General features: G+C 36.7%; 3 protein-coding genes across 9 annotated transcripts; 1 reads left to right on the top strand and 2 right to left on the bottom strand.

Moving 5' to 3' along the window:
* The first annotated feature begins 634 nt into the window (after positions 1–634).
* On the top strand, positions 635–8,262 carry LOC111495412 (polyadenylation and cleavage factor homolog 4-like). Of its 3 annotated transcripts, XR_002720300.1 has the most exons (8): positions 635–1,177; positions 1,451–1,552; positions 1,673–1,921; positions 4,402–5,148; positions 5,725–6,618; positions 6,716–7,267; positions 7,566–7,843; positions 7,954–8,262. XR_002720300.1 is itself a non-coding variant. In XM_023145443.1 (7 exons), exons 1-7 carry the CDS (start codon positions 803–805, stop codon positions 7,608–7,610), a joined length of 2,949 nt encoding a protein of 982 aa, XP_023001211.1. In that variant the 5' UTR covers positions 635–802; the 3' UTR covers positions 7,611–8,262. The 3 variants fall into 3 exon arrangements, 2 of the variants coding, with proteins under 2 accessions (XP_023001211.1, XP_023001210.1); XM_023145443.1 differs by having other exon boundaries at positions 4,417–5,148; positions 7,566–8,262; XM_023145442.1 differs by having other exon boundaries at positions 7,566–8,262.
* Positions 8,263–8,458: 196 nt separating this feature from the next.
* On the bottom strand, positions 8,459–13,865 carry LOC111495421 (homeobox-leucine zipper protein MERISTEM L1-like). Its single transcript, XM_023145463.1, has 11 exons — positions 13,739–13,865; positions 12,688–12,952; positions 11,807–11,924; positions 11,495–11,683; positions 10,546–10,971; positions 10,361–10,462; positions 10,073–10,273; positions 9,809–9,983; positions 9,451–9,722; positions 9,278–9,373; positions 8,459–9,179 (listed from the first exon to the last, which is right to left on the bottom strand). Exons 2-11 carry the CDS (start codon positions 12,921–12,923, stop codon positions 8,808–8,810), a joined length of 2,187 nt encoding a protein of 728 aa, XP_023001231.1. The 5' UTR covers positions 12,924–12,952; positions 13,739–13,865; the 3' UTR covers positions 8,459–8,807.
* Positions 13,866–16,812: 2,947 nt separating this feature from the next.
* On the bottom strand, positions 16,813–19,722 carry LOC111495480 (CRIB domain-containing protein RIC10-like). 5 transcript variants are annotated; one of them, XM_023145544.1, is made up of 7 exons: positions 19,514–19,722; positions 19,300–19,382; positions 19,081–19,142; positions 18,826–18,994; positions 18,629–18,726; positions 18,422–18,539; positions 16,813–17,394 (listed from the first exon to the last, which is right to left on the bottom strand). In XM_023145544.1, the coding sequence occupies exons 4-7, from the start codon at positions 18,881–18,883 to the stop codon at positions 17,192–17,194; spliced, it is 477 nt and encodes a 158-aa protein (XP_023001312.1). In that variant the 5' UTR covers positions 18,884–18,994; positions 19,081–19,142; positions 19,300–19,382; positions 19,514–19,722; the 3' UTR covers positions 16,813–17,191. The 5 variants fall into 5 exon arrangements, with proteins under 5 accessions (XP_023001312.1, XP_023001314.1, XP_023001313.1 ...); XM_023145546.1 differs by having other exon boundaries at positions 18,846–18,994; positions 19,300–19,722; XM_023145545.1 differs by lacking the exon at positions 19,081–19,142.
* Between the last annotated feature and the right edge of the window lie 442 nt (positions 19,723–20,164).

Below are 20,164 nucleotides of genomic sequence, written 5' to 3'. Positions count from 1 at the left end.
AAATATGAATAATGCAAAATAAGATTATAAATTAATTAATAATAGTTTATAATCATATAAATATATTAACAAATCAAATAAGATCAAAGATTTGAATCAATTATCAACTCTAAAATTTAGAGGTATAAATTGAATTTTAATAAATTCAATTTTTTTTTTATCTTTTAATCCCTAAATTAATGGTAACTTACAATTTTTTAAAAATTATAAAACAAAAAACTATTCGCCTTCAGTCCTCCGAGCTCCTCCGACGAAGCGATTCCCGCCACCTGCCGCTGTCGCCTCACCATCACAATCTTCTTCTTCGTTCATCATCGTCTTCCTCTATCAGTATAAAAGGATATAGAATGGTTGCCGACGGCGAGGACCCCCGCTGTTCCGGTGGCGGTGAGGTCGACGGGCGGGGGGAAAGGAGAGCGGAAGGAGGAGTGAGGGAGAGAGGGAATAGTTATTTTAATTTTTTTAATAAAAAATATTTAATATTAAGAATTGTTACTATTTTTATTTTAAAAATAGGTAGTGAAATTACATTCCAAACCTCAAAGAATCAAGAAGGGTAATTTAAAGAGGGAGTTGAAATCGTAATTTTACTTCTTTGAAAATAAAAGTCGCGAGGAAATTGGTGGTACTGTTCCCCGGCGAAGAATTTAACTAAGTCACAGCGTAACTCTTTCTCTCTCTTCGGCGCTCTCTCTTGGTTTATCTCTCTAGCTTCTTCTATGGTGGGAACAAACCCTAATTCATTTCTCTTCCCTCCTTGGCGGGATAAAATTCTGAACTCAATCGACACACTTTGTATTTCATGAATCCTTTCATGGAATCGGAAAAGCTCTTAATTTCACGAGGAAACCCTAGAACTTTAGCATATACATCCGACCGCCCACTCCCCACCACCACCGGTAGGGCTATGCCCAATGAGTTGCCACAAAAGCCTTCCCCTTCAATAGCTCACCGGTTTAGAGCTCAGCTAAAGCAGCGGGATGACGAATTCAGGGTTTCCGGCCTTGATGTTGCGCCCCTTCCTACCACTGAGGATATCGTGCAGTTGTACGAGCTCATGTTGTCGGAGCTCACTTTTAATTCGAAGCCCATCATTACGGATCTTACTGTTCTTGCTGAAGAGCAGAGAGAACATGGGAAGGGCATTGCCGACTTAATTTGTTCGCGTATTCTAGAGGTTCGTTTCTGTAATTTTGTTTTCCTCTAATTTCAGCTGAGAAGGCTCTTTTGAACGTTTCAATTTCTGGTAGTATATGAAGCAAGTGTATTCTAATACTTTCGAATAGACTGTTTTTCTTTCTCTTTTGGGGTTTATCTATCTATCGTGTCTTCCTTAATTTCGATTTGATGGGGATTTGGGCTATAGAATTTAGGCTTTTATCTTCTTTGAGGATTTTATTTTTCGAGACCTTGCGAACGTTCCAGTTCATCATTTCAAATTTTCGTGCAGGTTCCGGTTGACCAAAAACTTCCTTCATTATATCTGTTGGACAGCATCGTTAAGAATGTTGGGCACGAATACATCAATTATTTCTCGTCTCGTTTACCTGAGGTATGAAACTTTGGTTTCTGGTCCACACTTTTGATTCTTGTGTTTTCAATAATCATACCGCTATTAGTTTGAATTTCATGAGGTTCTCATCAATCCTTTGTTTTCTATTTTGGTGCTAAGGTGTTTTGCGAGGCTTACAGGCAAGTTCATCCTAATTTGCACAATGCAATGCGTCACCTCTTTGGGACATGGTCAACTGTGTTTCCACCTTCCATCCTTCGGAAGATCGAGGCTCGACTTTCTCAGCTAACAACACAAGAGACCTCAGCTTTGACATCCTCGAGGGCTTCTGAATCTCCTCGGCCAACTCATGGCATTCATGTCAATCCAAAATACTTGCGTCAACTGGAACACTCAGTGGGGGATAAAGTGAGCATCTCTCTTTTGCTACTTTTTTGGGTTTGCTTCATCTGCATGCTGTTACTTTGAATATTCAACATCCTGCATCCTTTTGTTGGCTGTTTGTCATCCCCCCTGCCTTCATTTAGTGAATGTGAACGAATACTTTTTTTTGTTTTTTTTTTAATATATAAATTGGATTAGTCTATTATTTATGTTGGGGTTGGGTGTTGCATTTGGTTGAGATGTGGTCAACTTTCACATAATTTGTACTTCCAAATCTTCTATCTACAATAATTAGTTTCTAGGACTCCAACAAATGTGACTCCAAAGATGGAATAAGTCATTAGAGATTTCTTTTGGGAAGGCTCGATGGACAATGCTTATGTTTCTTTTTGGGGGTGAGGGAGTCATATTTGGAATTTATTCTATCAGTCATTTATTCAAAAATATTTGACTGTCTAGGCTAGCTTGTGCACATCTGAATAAATTTGCTGGACAGTCGCCTGACCCTATTTTTTTTTTTTTTTTTTTCCCCCAAAGAAACTCTTAGGACTTTAAATCTTTGGTAGGTGACTACTATGACTTGAATTTATTTCTTTAAGCTCATTTAGCTTTTCACTAGTCCTAATGACTACTAAACCAACTCATAATGGATGAATTTGTAGAACTTTTTCTAGGTACTTTCTTCCTACTCAACATCCCATAGGATTACAGGTTTCTAGGCAACACTTTTCATTCAAGCTGGGAGATGGTGTTTTGTGAGGTTTGTGGGTACACTAATTTCACATTTTGTGATTCTTTTGAAAGATTGTATGCTTTGGTTAATTCCATTGGGAATATCAAAGATTTAGTAAGATATCTTGCATTCATGAGATGTTTCCTTTTGTATATCATTCAAGGGTGGGGAGTCAAGGAGTGGCCTCCCTTTCTTAAAAATTTGATAATGTTATCCTTCGATCGTCTCAAGACATAAGACTGTGGAAGCTCAATCACTTGTTAGCTTTTTTTTTCATGCAGCAGGAGAGAATATTATTCTTCAGGATTGTGGTATGTAAATATGAGATTTAAAGTTCCCAATGAGTGTATGATCTTCCTCTGGTCAATTATTCTGTAAGGGATTAATACTAATGATGGTATATAGAGAAGACATCCAAGTTGTCCTCTCACGCATGCTTGGTGCTTTCTGTGCTAGTAAATAGAGGAATTGCTAAGCATTTGTCTTGTAAGTAGAGTACAAATGATATTGTATAGCGACAACTTTCAAATTGTCCTCTCAGGCCTAGTTGGTGCTTTCTGTGCCAGCAAATATAGGAGCTGCTGTGAACTTATCTTCGAACTGTGTTTTCTCTTGGTCTCCTACTCTCTTTGGGATATTATCTCCAATTTCTCTCCTTCTGAATAGCACCGAGGAGTTTATTTAATTGATGGTGTGCAGCTTTCCCTTCAAAAAAGAAAGGGAAGGTTTCATGGCCTTGCAGTACTATTGCTTCTTCTTCTTCTTGAAGATTTGGCTGAAGAGGAACCTTAAAGTTCCAACGACAAAGAAATTCCTAAAGAAAAATTATGAGATTCTATTATCTTTGTTTTTTCTAGTTGGGGTTTACTTTTTGAATTATTATGTTATTTCCTATTTAAGTGATGATAGCCTAAGAAGCACAAACATAGATCGAATACGAGACACAAATACAATGGGACATGCAGACATATCAATTTCAACTAGGATACGGATACATTGAGGATGCAATATATATATATATATATATATATATTTGGAGTGGAGTGGGTTTGTGAATCGCAGATATGAAAATGAAGGAAATAGTCAGGATTTTTAATTTTTTAATTGTATTTGTTTTTTTTCTTTTATTTAAATTGTTGGGTGGAATGAGCATGTATTAGGGGCTGTTTGCTGAGCACAAATTAATTGTGGGCTTCTAAATTAGGCTACGCTGTGGGCTGAGCAAATTAAAGGGAAAAAAATGGTTCAGCATGTGCTCCTATACGTATCTTGGGGACATGTATATCCAAAAATTTTAAAAAGGGAAACAGATTCATGTATCAGACATGTTTCCTAAGCATATCCGGTTGAATCCGTGCTCGACATAGATTCTCTACCACAAATGAAGTATCTGTGCTTCATAGTTTATAGCTAATAAGAGAGCTCTTTTATAATTCCTTGGCTTATTTTGGGTGTTTGCCTCCTTTTGTATATTTATTTACTATCAAAATTTGTTTTATGCTGGAAAAAAGGAGGTTAGATCCATGTTCTTCAAACTGTTTGGGATTTTGTGTAGAGTCGATCATGTTCAAATATGAAATTCATATTTTATACATTTGTTGTGCGTCATCTTATATATCTTTAAATGTGTGTGAAATACACAAACACACACCCACACCTCCCAACATGATTCCCTGACTTTAATTTAATGCTAGTAGGATAGTTAATTTTCTGTTTTCTTTTGAATATCTTGCATTCATGGTGAATAAATAACGTACAAATATGTAACTAGCTTTTAGCTCTGCAGCATATCCCAGAAGCAAGAGGGGCCTCAACTCTAAAAGTTCATGATAAAAAACTTGCTCCCGGATATGAAGAGTATGACTATGATCATGCAGATGGTCTTGAACATGGTGGATCTCAAGCGTTTAATTCAATGGGAAGCATGAGCCATGATTCTTTTTCTCTTGGAACAAATAAAGCAAATATAAAGCTAGCAAAATCGTCTTTGTCTTCAAGGATTGGACACAATGGACCTCTACAATCAGTTGGTGATGAACTTGAAACGGTTAGAGCCTCACCATCACAGAATGTATATGATTATGAAGGTTTTAGAATGATTAATAGGAATGAGGATACTAATAAATGGAGGAGAAAACAATATCCTGACGATAATATTAATGGACTTGAAAGTACTTCATTTAATATTAGAAATGGATGTGCACTTGAGGGACCAAGAGCTTTAATTGAAGCATATGGAAGCGACAAAGGAAAAGGTTATTTAAATGACAATCCACCACAGGCTGAACATTTTTCTATGAATGGTATAGACAACAAGATGACTCCAGTAACGTGGCAGAACACTGAAGAAGAAGAGTTTGATTGGGAAGATATGAGCCCCACATTAGCTGACAGAGGCAGAAGTAATGATATGTCGAAGCCACCTGTCCCGCCTTCAAGATTTAGGACAAGATTAGGATTTGACAGATCAAATGTTATGTCTATAGAGCCTGGAATGAGAAACAATTCGTCTCATCAGGTTCAGCTATCTTCTTTTATTCATTCTTCTATAGTTACTGAATTTGTTTGCTCTCTCATCTCATTCTCGTCATTATTATCATTTTCTTCTGGCATTCTTTGCTTGGTCTTTATCCAATGTTATTGTAAAGTATCTCTGTTCATGATATGTTTTTTGTCACCAAGGATTACACGCTTACACTACAGTTTAAATTTTTTTTGCGACTCTGGACTTCTTAAGTTTCAGATCAAAGGAATTAGTAATTAGTGTAATTCATGTTTTCAGTTGCTCATGATTTCACTTATTCTATAACATTGGATTCCTATCATACACTTATAGACTAAACCTGTTAGATTCCCAGTGTTAAAGTTTTGTAATTGGTGATATACCACCTTTTCTTTCCCTAGTTTTTTCTGTTTTGCATCACTGAGACACTTATTGGGAGAGGTGTAAGACCCATATCTGTGTTCTGATTTGAGAGCATGCTTTTGGTAATTAATTTCTTCAATAATTATAGGTATAGTTCTGTTGAGGAGTATGTAGTAGGTACTGTGCATTCCGCAAGTTAACTATTGTATGGGTTTTTCCTATCATCAGGATGTTTGGAGTATGCACAGTCACCTTTCTCAGACATCCCAGAACCTCGTAAGCACTAAAGGAACGGGAGGAAATTTCCAGATACCTTTATTGGGGAGAGGCATAGCTTCATCTGGAGGTGAGAAGATGTCTCCTTTTGTTGACAAGCTTCCGACCAATGATGCTTTACATAGGCCTACCGTTGCTTCAAGATTGGGTTCTTCTGCTCTTGACTCTAGCATGGAGTCACAATCAGTTGTACAGTCTATGGGCCAAAGGCATCCTGTGAATCTTTCGGACTCTTGCCCACCCTCTAGGCCCCCTTTTCATGTGCCAGGACACAATAAGAGTCAGTTTGAGTCTTTAAATGGTAGCAATGCTTTCATCAATCGTGCAAATAGGTCATTTTTTCCTGAGCAGCAGATGAATAACGTGAGAAATAAGGAGCTAAGTCATACAACTAAGTCCCCACAAGTTGGTAATCAACATGGTGGGCGTATTCTTTTGACTCAGGGAAATCAATTGCAGACCATCCCTTTAAAACCACAATTTCTACCATCTCAGGACATGCATGATAGTTTTAGTGCATCAGCAGTACCTCCAGTGTTACCACATTTAATGGCTCCATCTTTGAGTCAAGGATACAGTTCTCAAGGACTTCGCCCTGGTATTAGTGAGTGTTTGTCAAGTTCTGTCCCTATTGGGCAATGGAACTTGCCTGTTCATAATAGCCCCAGTAATCCATTGCATTTACAAGGGCCGCTGCCACCCCTTCCAGCTGGGCCTCATCCTACTATCTCTCAAAAGGCAGGATCCCTTGTTCCTGGCCAGCAACCTGGAACTGCATTTTCTGGCCTGATAAGTTCTCTCATGGCCCAGGGTTTGATCTCATTGAACAATAAAGCTCCTGTACAGGTATATATCTGAGTAGTATCCTTCTTAATAGCTTAGTTTGGGCATTAAATTTTTTTATACTGTTATATATTATCCACTGAGAAAGTTATATGTTTAGGATTCTGTTGGGGTAGAATTCAATCCAGATGTACTCAAGGTGCGACATGATTCTGCAATAACTGCTCTATATGCTGATCTTCCTAGACAATGCATGACCTGTGGTCTTCGATTCAAGACCCAGGAAGAGCATAGTAATCATATGGATTGGCATGTCACTAGAAATCGTATGTCAAAAAGTAGGAAACAAAAGCCTTCTCGAAAGTGGTTTGTAAGTACAAGCATGTGGCTTAGCGGTGCAGAGGCTTTGGGAACAGAGGCAGTTCCAGGATTTTTGCCTGCGGAGGTCATTGTAGAGAAAAAGGATGATGAAGAACTGGCTGTGCCCGCCGATGAGGATCAGAAAACGTGTGCATTATGTGGAGAACCTTTTGATGATTTTTACAGTGATGAAACAGAGGAGTGGATGTATAGGGGTGCTGTCTACATGAATGCACCTGATGGACAAACAGCCGGCATGGATAGATCTCAGTTAGGGCCCATAGTGCATGCTAAATGCAGGACCGAATCTAATGTGGTTCCCTCAGAAAGTTTTGACCAAGATGAACAAAGGGTATGCTTATATCTTTTCTGTTTTTCTCCCCTAGATCCATGCCATCTGTCCTTCCTTGTGTTTCATTCTCTAGAAATAATGTAATTATGAGATAGCTAAGAAAAGATAGGACTTCATTAAAAAAATGTTAAATCATTGATCAACCCACACAAAAGCTTAAGCTGATGGGTTATGGTAAGTTAATATTTCAACAGAAATCTGCAGTTATTTTTGGTGGGTTGATGTATACCAGGTGCTTTGTTAGCTGAAAGAATTTATTAGCTTTTTTAAAACTCACACCGTTAACTTTTGACCGCAGGGAGTTAGTGAAGAAGGTAGTCAAAGAAAACGATTGCGGAGCTAGCCTAGATGGATGTCTATACTCTTGCTGTAGCTTATACAAGTTTTTCCAAATGATCGCTTGTTCTCACAGTAGTATAGCTAGAATGACTTGGCTTATGCTTGAATCATTGTATATTTTTAAAATGGAAAATTTCATGCGCAATATGTATATTGCAATCTAAAAGAGGCCAACCTTCATCTTCTTTGCTGTGGAATTTCCTTCAAGTCTTAGATCTAAATCCTCATCTTTAAAGGGTTAGTATTGTACGTTCGAATTGAATGCTTTAGTTCGGCAACATCTTGTACGTTTTCCCCATTGAATGGGTTCGTGAATCACGGCCATTAAATTGTGATTCTTCATGTAGATCAATAATTTGAGTGGGAGTCCTACCTGCCCGTTACATCTATGCTATGCTGTGTTTGACTTGACATCTGCAGGGCGTTGAATGGAGCTGCAGTTGCGGCTATCAGATCTTGCTCGATGTTTATTTCCATTCAAATGGAAGCCAAGATACTCGCAATGGACCATGGACCACTCTTGTTTCTGGTTTTACTTCTTTTTTAAGTTTTTTCTTTTGGGGTGGGGGTTCAAATTGTTATGAAGTTTGGTTCAGAGTTTGTACTCCGACAATTCTTGAACAATACAGTATGTTGAACTGTTTGAGTTACCAATATTCTGAGTACTTTGTTTTGTTTGACGACTGTGTCGATTCAGTTAAACTTCTGTTTTGAAGATCTCATAGGATGACTCAGTTTTGGATGTACTCGTTTTGAGCTTTCATATGTAAATCAATTGAATTCAAAGATCCAAATCAAAGAAACCAAGCTTGAAAGTTAACCTTTAATGCAATAATATAACCGTAGTTTTTATATCAATCAAGTTTCTTCAGCTTTTTCTCTAAGAACAACCCTCAATTGTTCATTAAATTAACAAAAGAAATCCTCCGACCGATTAGAACTACAAAGCCTTGGAAACAAAAAACGTTTAATTTATTACTAAACATTTTGGCACTTGAAGTCAATGTCCGAACCCATTACCACGACAAGCCTGCAAACACAAGGCAAGGATAACACGAGGTTCGTTTTTGACTCCTTCCCTTTTCTTTTTCATCATAAAACTCTTACCTTTCAAACTTTTTTTCTTCTGTCCTCTTTGAAATCTTGATTAGCTCACTCTTTATAAAAAAACCCAAAAAGAAAAAAGGTTGTCTCTATTAATTCATGGATGCTCACACATGACCGCAGCTCTAATCCGCTCGACCGTGCACTTGATGAGGCTGTTCACCGTCGCCACCGATCCTAGAGACAGTTTGGCAGTTGGCACTGAATCCACCAATATCTGAAATGCAACTGTCAACAAGGAGCCACCGGACCCGAACTCCAGAATTCCCGCTGGCGCATCGGGGCCACTAGGTCCATCAGGCAGTATGGCGAATCCAGACGGCAACAGAGCAACGTAATCAGGGTCTCCGCCGCTCAACACCATGTTCATGGCGACGGTGTCGACTGGTGCATATGTTATGTAGCAACCACTGATGTCGCTGCAACTCTCTTGTAGTATCAGCATGTTGCTCTGGCTTGAGTTTGTACTCTGTTATGCGTTTAAACACGTTTAGTTCTTGATAATATTTAAATGAAATTGACGAACAACAACAACAACATCAACAACAACCACAAATTCCCACTTACATTAACACGAAGCAACGACACACAGTTTCCGGGGTTGCGATCATTGCCAATGCGAGCCATTTCTTGGACCAACCCACCATTTGAAAGAACATCCCACTAGGAAAAAAGAACACCCTTTTATATAATCATTGTTCGAAACTGAAATAATAAATAGTTATCAAATGGAGCCTTACTTGACTGCGAGTGTTTTGATCTCGAAGAAAATGGAAGACCCTATTAGGGGGAATTGGAATCCAGAATGAAGTTGCTGCATTTAGAACAATTCCAGGAGGTCGCCCCGGATCGTCGAGACTCTTTCTTGCCATGACTCGAACATGGTCGGAATCAATTGTGGATAATGTTGTCCAATTGTGTGCAGAAGCAGCTCCAACGCCACTGCAGAAGCTCCTAACCATTCTCTCTGCTAGCTTCATTACGCTCCTCCTCCCCTCTTGCCCGGTTACCACTTTTAACAAAATTATTTGTAAATTATATCATTATTAGTAACTTCCCAAATAATTTAACAAAGTATATGATGTTGGGTTTATTTACCGCATATGTCTACTGCAGGAATATTGGCAGCAGAGGAGTTGGTCAGGCGTTGGCATTGTCGATCAAGCGTAGCGACCCATCGTTTGGCGCCGAAGGCAAGCCCACAAGTGACCACTCGTTTGTACAAATTGTGTACCGATCGATCATCCACTTCAACATGTTCCACCCACATAATCTGATCAAATTATCAGTTTAAGCGTTAACGAATCAAATGGTTATCAAACAAAGCCTAAATTCAGCTTAATTCAAAGAACTAAAACGGACCTTTGAGTAACCATTGGGAAGTTCTTGGATTAAGCAACCCGACGGTCTTCTTCGAGTCCTTGATGTTGGAGTGGGACGTAAATAGTCTAGCGAGACATCGACCACAGCCCAACTACGATCTGTCTGCTGCTTACAATATCTCACAAAGTAATTTTCTCGAGTCGGAACTAAAGGAGAAGGAACTTGAAACTCCGCCGTCATCTTCACAAACAACAATTTACATGTCAAAATTTGAAAGTCAAACGATCAAACTTGTAATTTAATCTTAAAAAAAGGGTGAGAACATACGACGTGGAGAGCTCCATTATAGTTGCCACCGACTCCCGTTGACAAAACTTCGAGGGTCAACGCTCTCGAAACAATCCCGCAAAATGTGTTTGACCACTGATTCTGAAATATACATCACGACGTTAAAAAATTGAATTTTATGCCTAATAGATAAAATGAAAGAGTAAAAAGGTGAAAATACTCACGACGTCCATGAGAATGTCGACAAGTTTTAAATGATTGAAAGCAACAATGGAAGTTTCTCTTGAAGCTTCAAAGCTGAGCCCCAAAATTCTTGGGCCAATTCCCGTAGAGTAAGTCCTGAGGTACTCATCTTCATTAAGCATTTCCATGGAGTTTTCCCCAGGAACCCACAAGGGTTCACCTGCGTGAGCCATTCTGCAAAGTTCTTCCATGGCTGAAACAGCAAGCTCAACGATCACTGGCTTATCAATTTCAGTTGTGACAGACTTCAACATGTCTCCAACTCCATAAATTTCCCCCAAGAACTCTGCTTGGGGCGGCTGCAATGCTCTGCCAACCCCAAGATCAAGGGCGCAGGGCGGGATGCGAGAATGGGAAGCCCATGGCTTCCCAGCAAACTTGCTAGCAACTGAATTTAATCTCTCAATCTGTTTGGTAAAAGAACATTAAAACAGTTATGTTTTAATGGAGAGTCCATGTTGGCTAAGTACGGAAACAATCCTAAGTTTATAAGTAAGGAATATATCTCCATTGATATGAGACCTTACAATATCATACAATTATGGAGAGTCGTGATTCCTAACATGATATAAGAGCTATGTCCTTAATAGAATCCTCAAATGTCGAACAAAGAAGTTGTGAGTCTCGAAGATATAGTCAAAAGTAACTCAAGTGTCAAACAAAGGGGGTGTACTTTGTTCGAAGACTCCAGAGAAGGAGTTGAGCCTCGATTAATGTGAGGCTGTTCGAGGGCTCCATAGACTTTAGGGGAGGTTCTATAATGTACTTTGTTCAAGAGGAGGATTGTTAAGAGGGAGTCTTTCATTGGCTAATTTAAGAAACGATCATGGATTAGAAATACATCTCGAAGCTTTTTGGGAAGCCTAACGTAAAGCTAAGAGATTATGCTGAAAGTAGACAATATCATACCAACGGTAGTAGCTAGATTACCTCATCCCTTAGCTGCGCATTGTCGATCCTCAAATGTTGGTCATCAAAGGACATCTCGCCGAGAGCCGCAGGGCCGCCACAATTGGGGCAGCTGGTGTTGCTTAGAGCTTCCTTGTACCGCATGTTCTCTGCTCGTAGTTTCTCGTTTTGAGCCTTCAAGATTGCGTTCTCATGGCGTTCATGTTGAGCCTTAATTAGTGCAGCACAGATTGATTAAACCATTAAAATTTGGACGGATAATGATGATTACAATGATGATTACAATGATGATTATAAAGATGATTAAAATGAATATAGAGAAGAATGAGACACCTTGAGTTGGGTACGCTTGTTTTGAAACCAGAACTTGACTTGGAGGGGATCCAGCCCTAGCTCACGGCTCAGCTCTTTTCTTTGCTTGTCATCTGGGTGAGGGCATTCCTTAAAGAACCTGTAACATTCCACCTTCAAATATGTTCAAATTAATTCATTTTTAACTTATTATTCTTTTTACTTTCATGTGATTAAATAATTTGTTAAAAATTTTTATTTAAAATTTAATAGATGGCTCTCATTTCATAACCATTTTATTTTTATTATTCTATTTTAAATAATTTATTAAAAAAACATTTTAATTTAATTTAATTTAATTTTCTTTTTTTCTTGAGACCATTTCATTTCTATTCTTGTATTTTACAAAATTAAATTTATAAATTTCTTTTAAGCAATTTTTACCCATTTTTAAACCATTTCATAAACCAAGCCCAAAATTTAAAATTTAAAGAAAATAGTTTGATATATATTTTTAAAATTAAGTCTATTTATAATTTTCTACCAATTTTTACCTACTTTTTAAACAATTTTCATCCAAAATTTGAAATTTAAAGAAAATAGTTTTTAAATATACATATATATATTAAAATTTACTTAAAATTCAATTTTTAAACCAGAAAAAAACTCCCCCACAAAAATTATGATGAAATAAAAAACAAAAAAATAAAAAATAAATTTTAATTTTGTATTTTAGGACATGAATTTTAAAAAGATATTAATGTTAAATTAACCTTTCATCCAACCATTAATTCATTTTTGAAAAAGATTATTAAATCATTAAACTTTTTTTAATGCATAACATTCCATTAAACAAGCAGGTAATTAGAAGCTAATGAAAGCAATGAAGCAATTAAAAAGAGTGTAAAGAAGAAGATGATTACGCTTCCATTTCCTGGATTTGAAGCTGAGTATGGCGATGGTAACGCTTCCTCTTATTAGTGGGATTGTGAAGAAATGGGTCCTCTCCCATGGCGGCGTCCTTCACCGATCTGCTGCTCTCCATCTGATCATCTTCCCCAAACTTCTCCAGCTCCGTTTCGAAGTTTTTCTGGGTCATCTCCAGGAGAACAACGTCCTCCTCATCATGATGTTCTTCGTAATCATGCCCTCCCAACATCTCTTACGATCTCTTGATCTTCAAACCCCCTTTAACATTTACAACTTATTATTGCACACAGATGATGCACCCACAAATGGGTACTTTTATTAATTACACATTCATACTCATACCACTGCATTTCATTTTTTCAACCCTGTCCTTTCAAACAAGGACCTTATTAAATAAATCTTATCATCATCCTTGGGACAGAGACTGAAAAGCCGGTTGAGGATTGTTGGACGAAGAGTAGTCCCACAACGACTAGTTAGGAGGTTGATCTCATGAGTTTATTTATTTATAACTAGCGTTAGAAATCACGAACCTCTACAATGATATAATATATTTCTAGTAATTTTGCTTTTAGTTTCTTAAAAGACTCCGTACCCATAGAGATAATATTTCCTTAAATTAACGAATGTAGGACTCCTCTCTTAACCATGCTCAACAAGAAGTACTATCTCCAAAGTTTTTGACAATATCATACAATTGTGGAGAGGTTGGTTTTAACAAAAGCCTTTGTCCACCTTGTCCCGGTCTATCCTAGCAAAATTTTCTATTTATTTTTGTGGGTGGCGGGTGACGAAGAATGGAATCCCTATCCTCGACCCCATTTAACTATCAGGGAGAAATCTCTCTCGACTTCTTTCTTTGTTCTCCATTTAAAAGGGAAATCTAGACACCACTAAAGAAATTATTTCTCCGTTTTTTTAAAATTATAAACTATTTGTTTAATTCACTCACTTAAATAGTGTGAAAGTTATCTATTTATAATCAAATAAATTAGAAGACACATCTAAAAAAAAACTGTAATAGAAGTAAATATCTAGACACACCTGATGAGAAATGGAACGAGAGGTGTAGAGGTTAGAATTGGTTGGAATGCATTGTGGTGAGCTAAGTGGGAAGGTTGAGTGTGTTAAACCCAAAAGAAAAGCAATGCAAAGAAGACCCTCTTCTCTTCTGTTCCGTGGAAAATGAGAGAGAATGATGATTGAATTTGGGTTTTATAAATAATGGTAAGAAGGCTCAGAAGTGGGTGTAAGCAGTAATGGCCAGAATGGACTAAATATGGAGAGATGAAACAGTTGGGGAGCCATCAACACACTAAATATCAACATCCAATGGTCCCGACCTTCTCCTACAACATCTATATTTTCATCCCAAATCGACTTCTAAAACTCGTTTTAGGAATATCTTCCTCTCTAATCCTTAACTAATGGTATCTAGAACTCAAGTCTATCTTGGAGAATACTGACTCCCCTTACAATTTATCAAACGTGTCGTCTATTATTTAGAGGAGATAGCTATTTTTTTTTATAGTGAGTTCTCTAAAGTCTGATGCGTAACCTCATGGTACCACCTTTCTCTTTCACAAGGAGAACTGGTGTCCTGAGGACGAAACATTACCAGGGCTCGACTAAAGCCATTTGGTCCCGTGCTTTGTATACTAAATTTTAGAGTTCTTATGATCAATCCACGAAAAAAGGTATAATTGGAAATAAGTTGTATATGTTTTAAGTGGGTGGAAATTATTTGAAGAGTACAAATATTAAATATCTGATAGCTAAAATAAAATAAGTGTGCAAATAATAAAGTTTTATAATGGGATATGTTTGACTATTAATATTTGACCGAGTTCAATTTATAGGTTTTGCAGGTGGTAAAAATAATAATTTAAAGCATGAAAGTAATTTTTTATTTAAAAAATCTTTTAACTAATTAACATATTTATATTAGATAATTAATTAATTGATAAAAGATAATCTTAAAACAATTAAAAAATTTATCTCTATTTAGTTAATAATTGCTCTAATTTCTTCCTTTTTACTTAAATGAGTTAAACTGTCCCAAAAAAGTATTAAACTTAAAAAATAATTTAACGAATTTATTATAATAAACTAAAAATAAATAAATAAACACTTTATGGTAAAACATGTACGAGTTCGTACTTATTCTGGTGGCGCTTTATGTCATACGTTTATGGTAATTACACGTTATTGTTAATTATTATTAAATCTTTCTTAATTTCTTCTCTTCATCACTTATAATGTGATTTTGCCCATTAATAACCATTAAACTTAACCCCTAATCAAATACATCTTTTTAACTTTATTATTTATTTATTTCTTTATTTATTTAATCTTTTGAGATTAACGGGTAGGATTAAATCGCTCTTAGTTTGACTTATACTTCAATTTTTTTTATTAAAAAAAATAAATTATGATATAGAAGGGTTCAAAAAACCTGATCAACTCAAACCAACCCAACCGGTTAGGTTATAAACTTATTTAGGTTCATTATTTAATAAGAATTGTTTGAATTGAAAAGATCTACAATCAGAACAATTCGGATAGATCTAAAAAAGGTCCCAACCCACGAACATTCCTAGAACTGAACTACAAAAAAATGGATACAGCCCGAGTTGCGCACAATAATACTCTTAATAAATGCCCGAAAATAATTTAAAACACTCACGTGGCCATAATTTATGAGGAATAGAATAGAATGATATAAGGTACTTTTTATCCATTGCAACAAGGCATTCTTAATGGGTATTTAATGTTGGAACAAAAAAAATGATAATAATAATAATAATAATAATAATATATATATATATATATATATAACATTGTATTTATTGAGTGGAAAAAAAATGAATAATTCAAATAGTGAATGTTGAGCGAGCAGTGTTACATATAATGTCAACCAACAATAATTTTCATTTATTACAAAGTTTTAAATAAAATGAATTATGCCCTGCAAATATTTTCCTTATAGTTTTGGTTTTATATTAATGATATTATGCCGAGCTTTAAAGTGGGCTGTCCTGCAACACCCCAGCAACCTGATTAAAACACAGCTGCTTAGCTCAATGCCCACTATGGTTTGTTTACCGGTTTGATCAGCATCCATTAATGCCACCAAAACCTTACATAATTGCTAAAACAAATATGAAACAGTTAGATCTGCTAAGTAATGGTTGATTAAATGAAGTTATAAACTATGAAATAGTGATTTAGTTCGGTATCAATTGGTGCATTGACGTGAGTTCTTTATTTGGAAAGGGTTATTGGATTCGCTTCTAACTTTAATACTGTGTCCCCCTCGTTATTAACTCTCAACAACTCATGGACGTGCAATGTGCAACATTTTTCAAGACGTGTTGTGCCCAACGAATGTCTGTATAGAGGGAGTGAGGAAAAAAGGGGCATGTGATGTCTCACATTGGTTGGGGAGGAGAACAAATCACCATTTATAAGGGGTGGAAACCTTCTCCTAGCAGACGCGTTTTAAAGCCTCGAGGGGAAGCCCGAAAGGGAAAGCCCGAAGAGTTCCTCCCGAAAAAGAGAAAGCCCGAAAATGACAATATTTGCTAGTGGTAGATCTGGGCCCGAACAGGGACAAAGAAGAAGTTTTCACACCCTTATAATAAGAAATGCCTCATTTTTTACACCCTTATAATAAGAAATGCCTCATTCTCCTCTCCCCACAATTCACCCTATTTAAGAGCCTAGTGTCCTTTCTAGCTCTAATACCATTTACGTACCATCATCAGCCTCATGATTTTTAAAACGCGTTTGCTAGGAAGAGGTTTCCACTCTTATAATAAATGTTTCGATATCCTCTCCAACCGATATAGATCATATTAAACGCTATTCTAAAAACTAGAAGCTCTCCCAAAATGGCCTTTCTCCAAAGGCCAATATGTTGTTAAACATACATCAGCACAAAGGGCTGAAAATGTCCGAGGCAGTGTCGTTTTTTCATTAAATGAATGAATGCAAGTGGTGGGGAAGATGGCAACGTCACAACCAAGTAAGTTGGAGAGAGGCGAAATGGCTGAGCTCAACGGAAGCAATGGCCTCTACTCTTCTGTCAATATCTCACAGATTCACAACGCTACAGCTTACATAGAACCAAACATGGGCGCATTCACTAATAAATTTTCCAGACCCATCAAAGAAAATGAACTCACAAAAACACATTTGTTCAAAGTAGCAGCACACTTCCATATCAAGCATGGCCTTTTCTTCTTGAAATCAAAACAAAATGCTCTCTTTTGACCCATCTTAGACATTGCATCAACATCAATTCTTTTACACATCTTCTAATGCCTAACTAGATTCCCTTTTCGTAGCGGAAAGGACCCGAAAATTACTACTTTTCATTGTTCGTCTGATATACAACGGAGTCGAAAAAAGCACGCCATTCCTGATATGATAAAAAGGCAGACTAGACTTGTTTATCTATTCATTTGCACAAGTATGAGAGTTATAATGGTAGTTCTATACTTGCAAATTGGGTACCATCTTGATCTCGCCGAAGGATGATGGCTTTGTCTTTGATGCTCGTGATGATTTTGAAGAAGATTTTGGAGAGAAGTTTCTGGTCTTTTTCTTTGGTTTTGTTGGAATGTTGGGAATTTCTGTGCGTGGAAGTTCACCAAACAAGTCTGATGATTGTTGGCGTAGCATTGCTTGATCAAAATCTGTACACGAGAAAATAAAAATCTTTGATAAGCAATGATTCGCCATTCATTTGATGGACACACCACAGCAACCAAACAATCACAGACCATGTGCAACTTCCATCAATTCTGTACAGAAAATTATAAACTGGCTATCAACGTCGAGCAAGGTGACCCCAAAAAAGGAGAAAATGTCTGAGTATCACAAAGGCTGGTCAGAACTGGGATGACAGACTATCCAAATTTAACACTTAGTTCAAGTGTAAACAAAGATCCAAGAACTACGACAACGACCTCTAGGATGAAACTCTGACAACAAATATAGACAGTCAAATGTACAAAGTGAAATAGAATAGTAAATCTCAAGTAGGCCAATAACTTCATGTTTAGACAGAAATTTGGTGATTAACCGAACGAAATTAGGGAGTGGATTGGCTTATCAACATGGGTTAGGAAAAGGTGGAAAAGGTTGATTGTAACCGCCCAAGCCCACCGCTAGCAGATATTATCCGCTTTGGCTCATTACGTATTGTCATCAATCTCACGGTTTTAAAATGCATTTATTAGGGAGAAGTTTCCACACCCGTTTAAGAAATGTTTTATTCCACTCTCCAACCGATGTGAGATTTCACAATCCACCCTCCTTGGCGGCCCAACGTACTCGGTATCTAGCTCTGATATTATTTGTAACTGCTCAAACTCACCACTAAAAGATATTGTCTGTTTTTGCCCGTTATGTATCATCCTCAGCGTAGAAAGAGATTTCTACACCCTTAAACGAATGCTTTGTTCCCCTCTCCAACCGATGTGAGATCTGATATCACATATTTCAATTACCCCAGACAGAGGAGAGATATCTCGTGACATAAAAGCCAAAATCTCTCAAATGGGGTAAAGAATCTTCAAAATCTGTTCATCTCATAGGTTATACCTTCCTTCCAATCCAACATATTCTAAGTACCATTTCTACAGCAATTTCTTTGCTATAAAAAAGAAGTGATCCAAAAATGAAAAGGAGAAGCTACAATGGAGGGTAGCAAGAAAGTACCAAGAGAAGACCATGTTGTAGGAGCTGTAACAGCAGAAGAACTGGAATCTATTCTGTCACTAATATCCCCAAACGACGCAGCTGATAAATGCTCTGGTGCTGTTTTGAACTCATTCATCTGCCAAAACAAGGGGAAATTTTAGAGACCCAAATAGTTATTGTGCAAAGAAGTGAAAATATTGAGATCAGATGATGATAATATCGTACCCAACTGGGCGCTGTACCAGAATGGCCATCCCATCCAATATGTGCCACATGCTTCACATCCGTGGGATACCCAATCTCCATCTCTCGTTCTTTCACCACTGAAACCCCAAAATTCAGTCCCAAATAATCAAAACCCAAATGAAAAGTTAAGAGGGAAATTGTGTAAAAGAGAGAAGAAACAGAAACAGAAACAATACCAAAGATTTGGGAAATGTACTTGAAACTTTTGTAGATCCCTTTCAATTTGTTTGACATGATTTTGAAACAGCTGATACAACCAACCCCTTTAGACAATAAGATTACGAACCGACAAGCAAAACCCCCCAAAGAAATTGGAGATCGATGGCGGTTGTTTTTCCTTCAAACCTGCCAGAAAAGTAGGCATGTTCAGCTTGGACAAGCTTGGCGAGTATTTTTTTAAGCACATTACAATCAAACAATGCCTAGAGTACCTGAGAAGGCTGAGTGCATGTGATTTCAGTTTCCTTTCTTCCCGGTGGATGAAGAATGGTATCTAATAATTTGATACATTTCATTAATGAGGAAGATACGATTTGTAGATTCATTAAAGGGTTTCAAACCCCACATTTCTTTCCCTTAATACAACAGTTCAAAATGCAGAAAACTAAACAGAAAATCAAGTAGAAGCGAAAAGGGAAACGACACAATACCTAAAGAAAAGCAACAAGTTCTTCTTCTTCTCCAGCAACTGAAGTAGAATGATCCAAAGCGTTCATTTGAGTGTTCAAAAAGCCTAAAAGTGAAATCCCATCAAGGAAAACACAAGAAAGAAGAAAGGAGCAATGAAATGTGAAGAACAGAGAAATGGGTGGCCTTAGAAAATGAAGGGTAATTGAGAGAGTTGCAAGGGAGAAGACAACATACCAAGAAGATTAGGTATTGGGTCAGTCATAATATGTATTCTGTTCATGTACATCTATGATGACCCTATATTGCTTGCTAATCAGATGCTGTTTTGTGGGTCAATACTAAAATTTGTTCAAATTTCATTTTAGTCCTCCATTTTTAGGTTTATTTTAAAAATGTTTCAAAAAACAAAAATCACTCATTTATTATGTTATATTGGAATTTGAAGATATGCTCATGTGTTAATATAATAACACTTGAAGTCATGTTATGAGTTAATAAAAATTCAAACTTTATTTTTACTCACAAATTTCTTTCTTTTTTTTTATTATCTAATCCTAAAAGGAATTCAAAATCCAGCCAAGGGATTGAATATCTCATAACTCGAAACAAATATAAATTATTTTAAAAAAATAGAATATAGAGACGAAAATACATGATAATTAATACGAAAAAATGTCGTTTTCTTACCCAAAAAAGTCTCCAAAGTTTTTTAAGAAAACAAGAATCAAGTTGAGGTTAGGTGAGTTAAGTCATATTTGGGGAAAAGCCAAAGAAATGAACCAATTTTGAGTGCTTAACAATTGGGTTACTGGGATTTTCCATTTCCAGCTTTTTTTTTTTTTTTTTTTTTTTTTTTTTTTTTTTTTTTTTTTTTTTTTTTTTTTT

The sequence above is a fragment of the Cucurbita maxima genome, unplaced genomic scaffold (genome assembly GCF_002738345.1).
Source record: "Cucurbita maxima cultivar Rimu unplaced genomic scaffold, Cmax_1.0 Cma_Scf00021, whole genome shotgun sequence".
NCBI classification, from domain to species: Eukaryota; Viridiplantae; Streptophyta; class Magnoliopsida; order Cucurbitales; family Cucurbitaceae; genus Cucurbita; species Cucurbita maxima.
The sequence above is the reverse complement of the archived record's forward strand: the minus strand, read 5'-3'. Positions and strand labels throughout refer to the sequence as shown.

What these genes read in the sequence shown, in the direction of transcription:
- LOC111495412 (XM_023145442.1), top strand. Translation starts at nt 803, where the DNA reads ATGAATCCTTTCATGGAATCGGAAAAGCTCTTAATTTCACGAGGAAAC. An exon ending in TTTGTTCGCGTATTCTAGAG is followed by an intron (nt 1,178 to 1,450) that starts GTTCGTTTCTGT and finishes ATTTTCGTGCAG; the next exon opens with GTTCCGGTTGACCAAAAACT. An exon ending in AACACTCAGTGGGGGATAAA is followed by an intron (nt 1,922 to 4,401) that starts GTGAGCATCTCT and finishes ATATGTAACTAG; the next exon opens with CTTTTAGCTCTGCAGCATAT.
- LOC111495421 (XM_023145463.1), bottom strand. Translation starts at nt 12,923, where the DNA reads ATGTTGGGAGGGCATGATTACGAAGAACATCATGATGAGGAGGACGTT. An exon ending in TCGACATTCTCATGGACGTC is followed by an intron (nt 10,463 to 10,545) that starts GTGAGTATTTTC and finishes TGTATATTTCAG; the next exon opens with AATCAGTGGTCAAACACATT. An exon ending in ATCAAAACACTCGCAGTCAA is followed by an intron (nt 9,374 to 9,450) that starts GTAAGGCTCCAT and finishes CTTTTTTCCTAG; the next exon opens with TGGGATGTTCTTTCAAATGG.
- LOC111495480 (XM_023145543.1), bottom strand. Translation starts at nt 18,883, where the DNA reads ATGTCAAACAAATTGAAAGGGATCTACAAAAGTTTCAAGTACATTTCC. An exon ending in CTGGTACAGCGCCCAGTTGG is followed by an intron (nt 18,540 to 18,628) that starts GTACGATATTAT and finishes TTGTTTTGGCAG; the next exon opens with ATGAATGAGTTCAAAACAGC. An exon ending in TACAACATGGTCTTCTCTTG is followed by an intron (nt 17,395 to 18,421) that starts GTACTTTCTTGC and finishes TCTCGTGTACAG; the next exon opens with ATTTTGATCAAGCAATGCTA.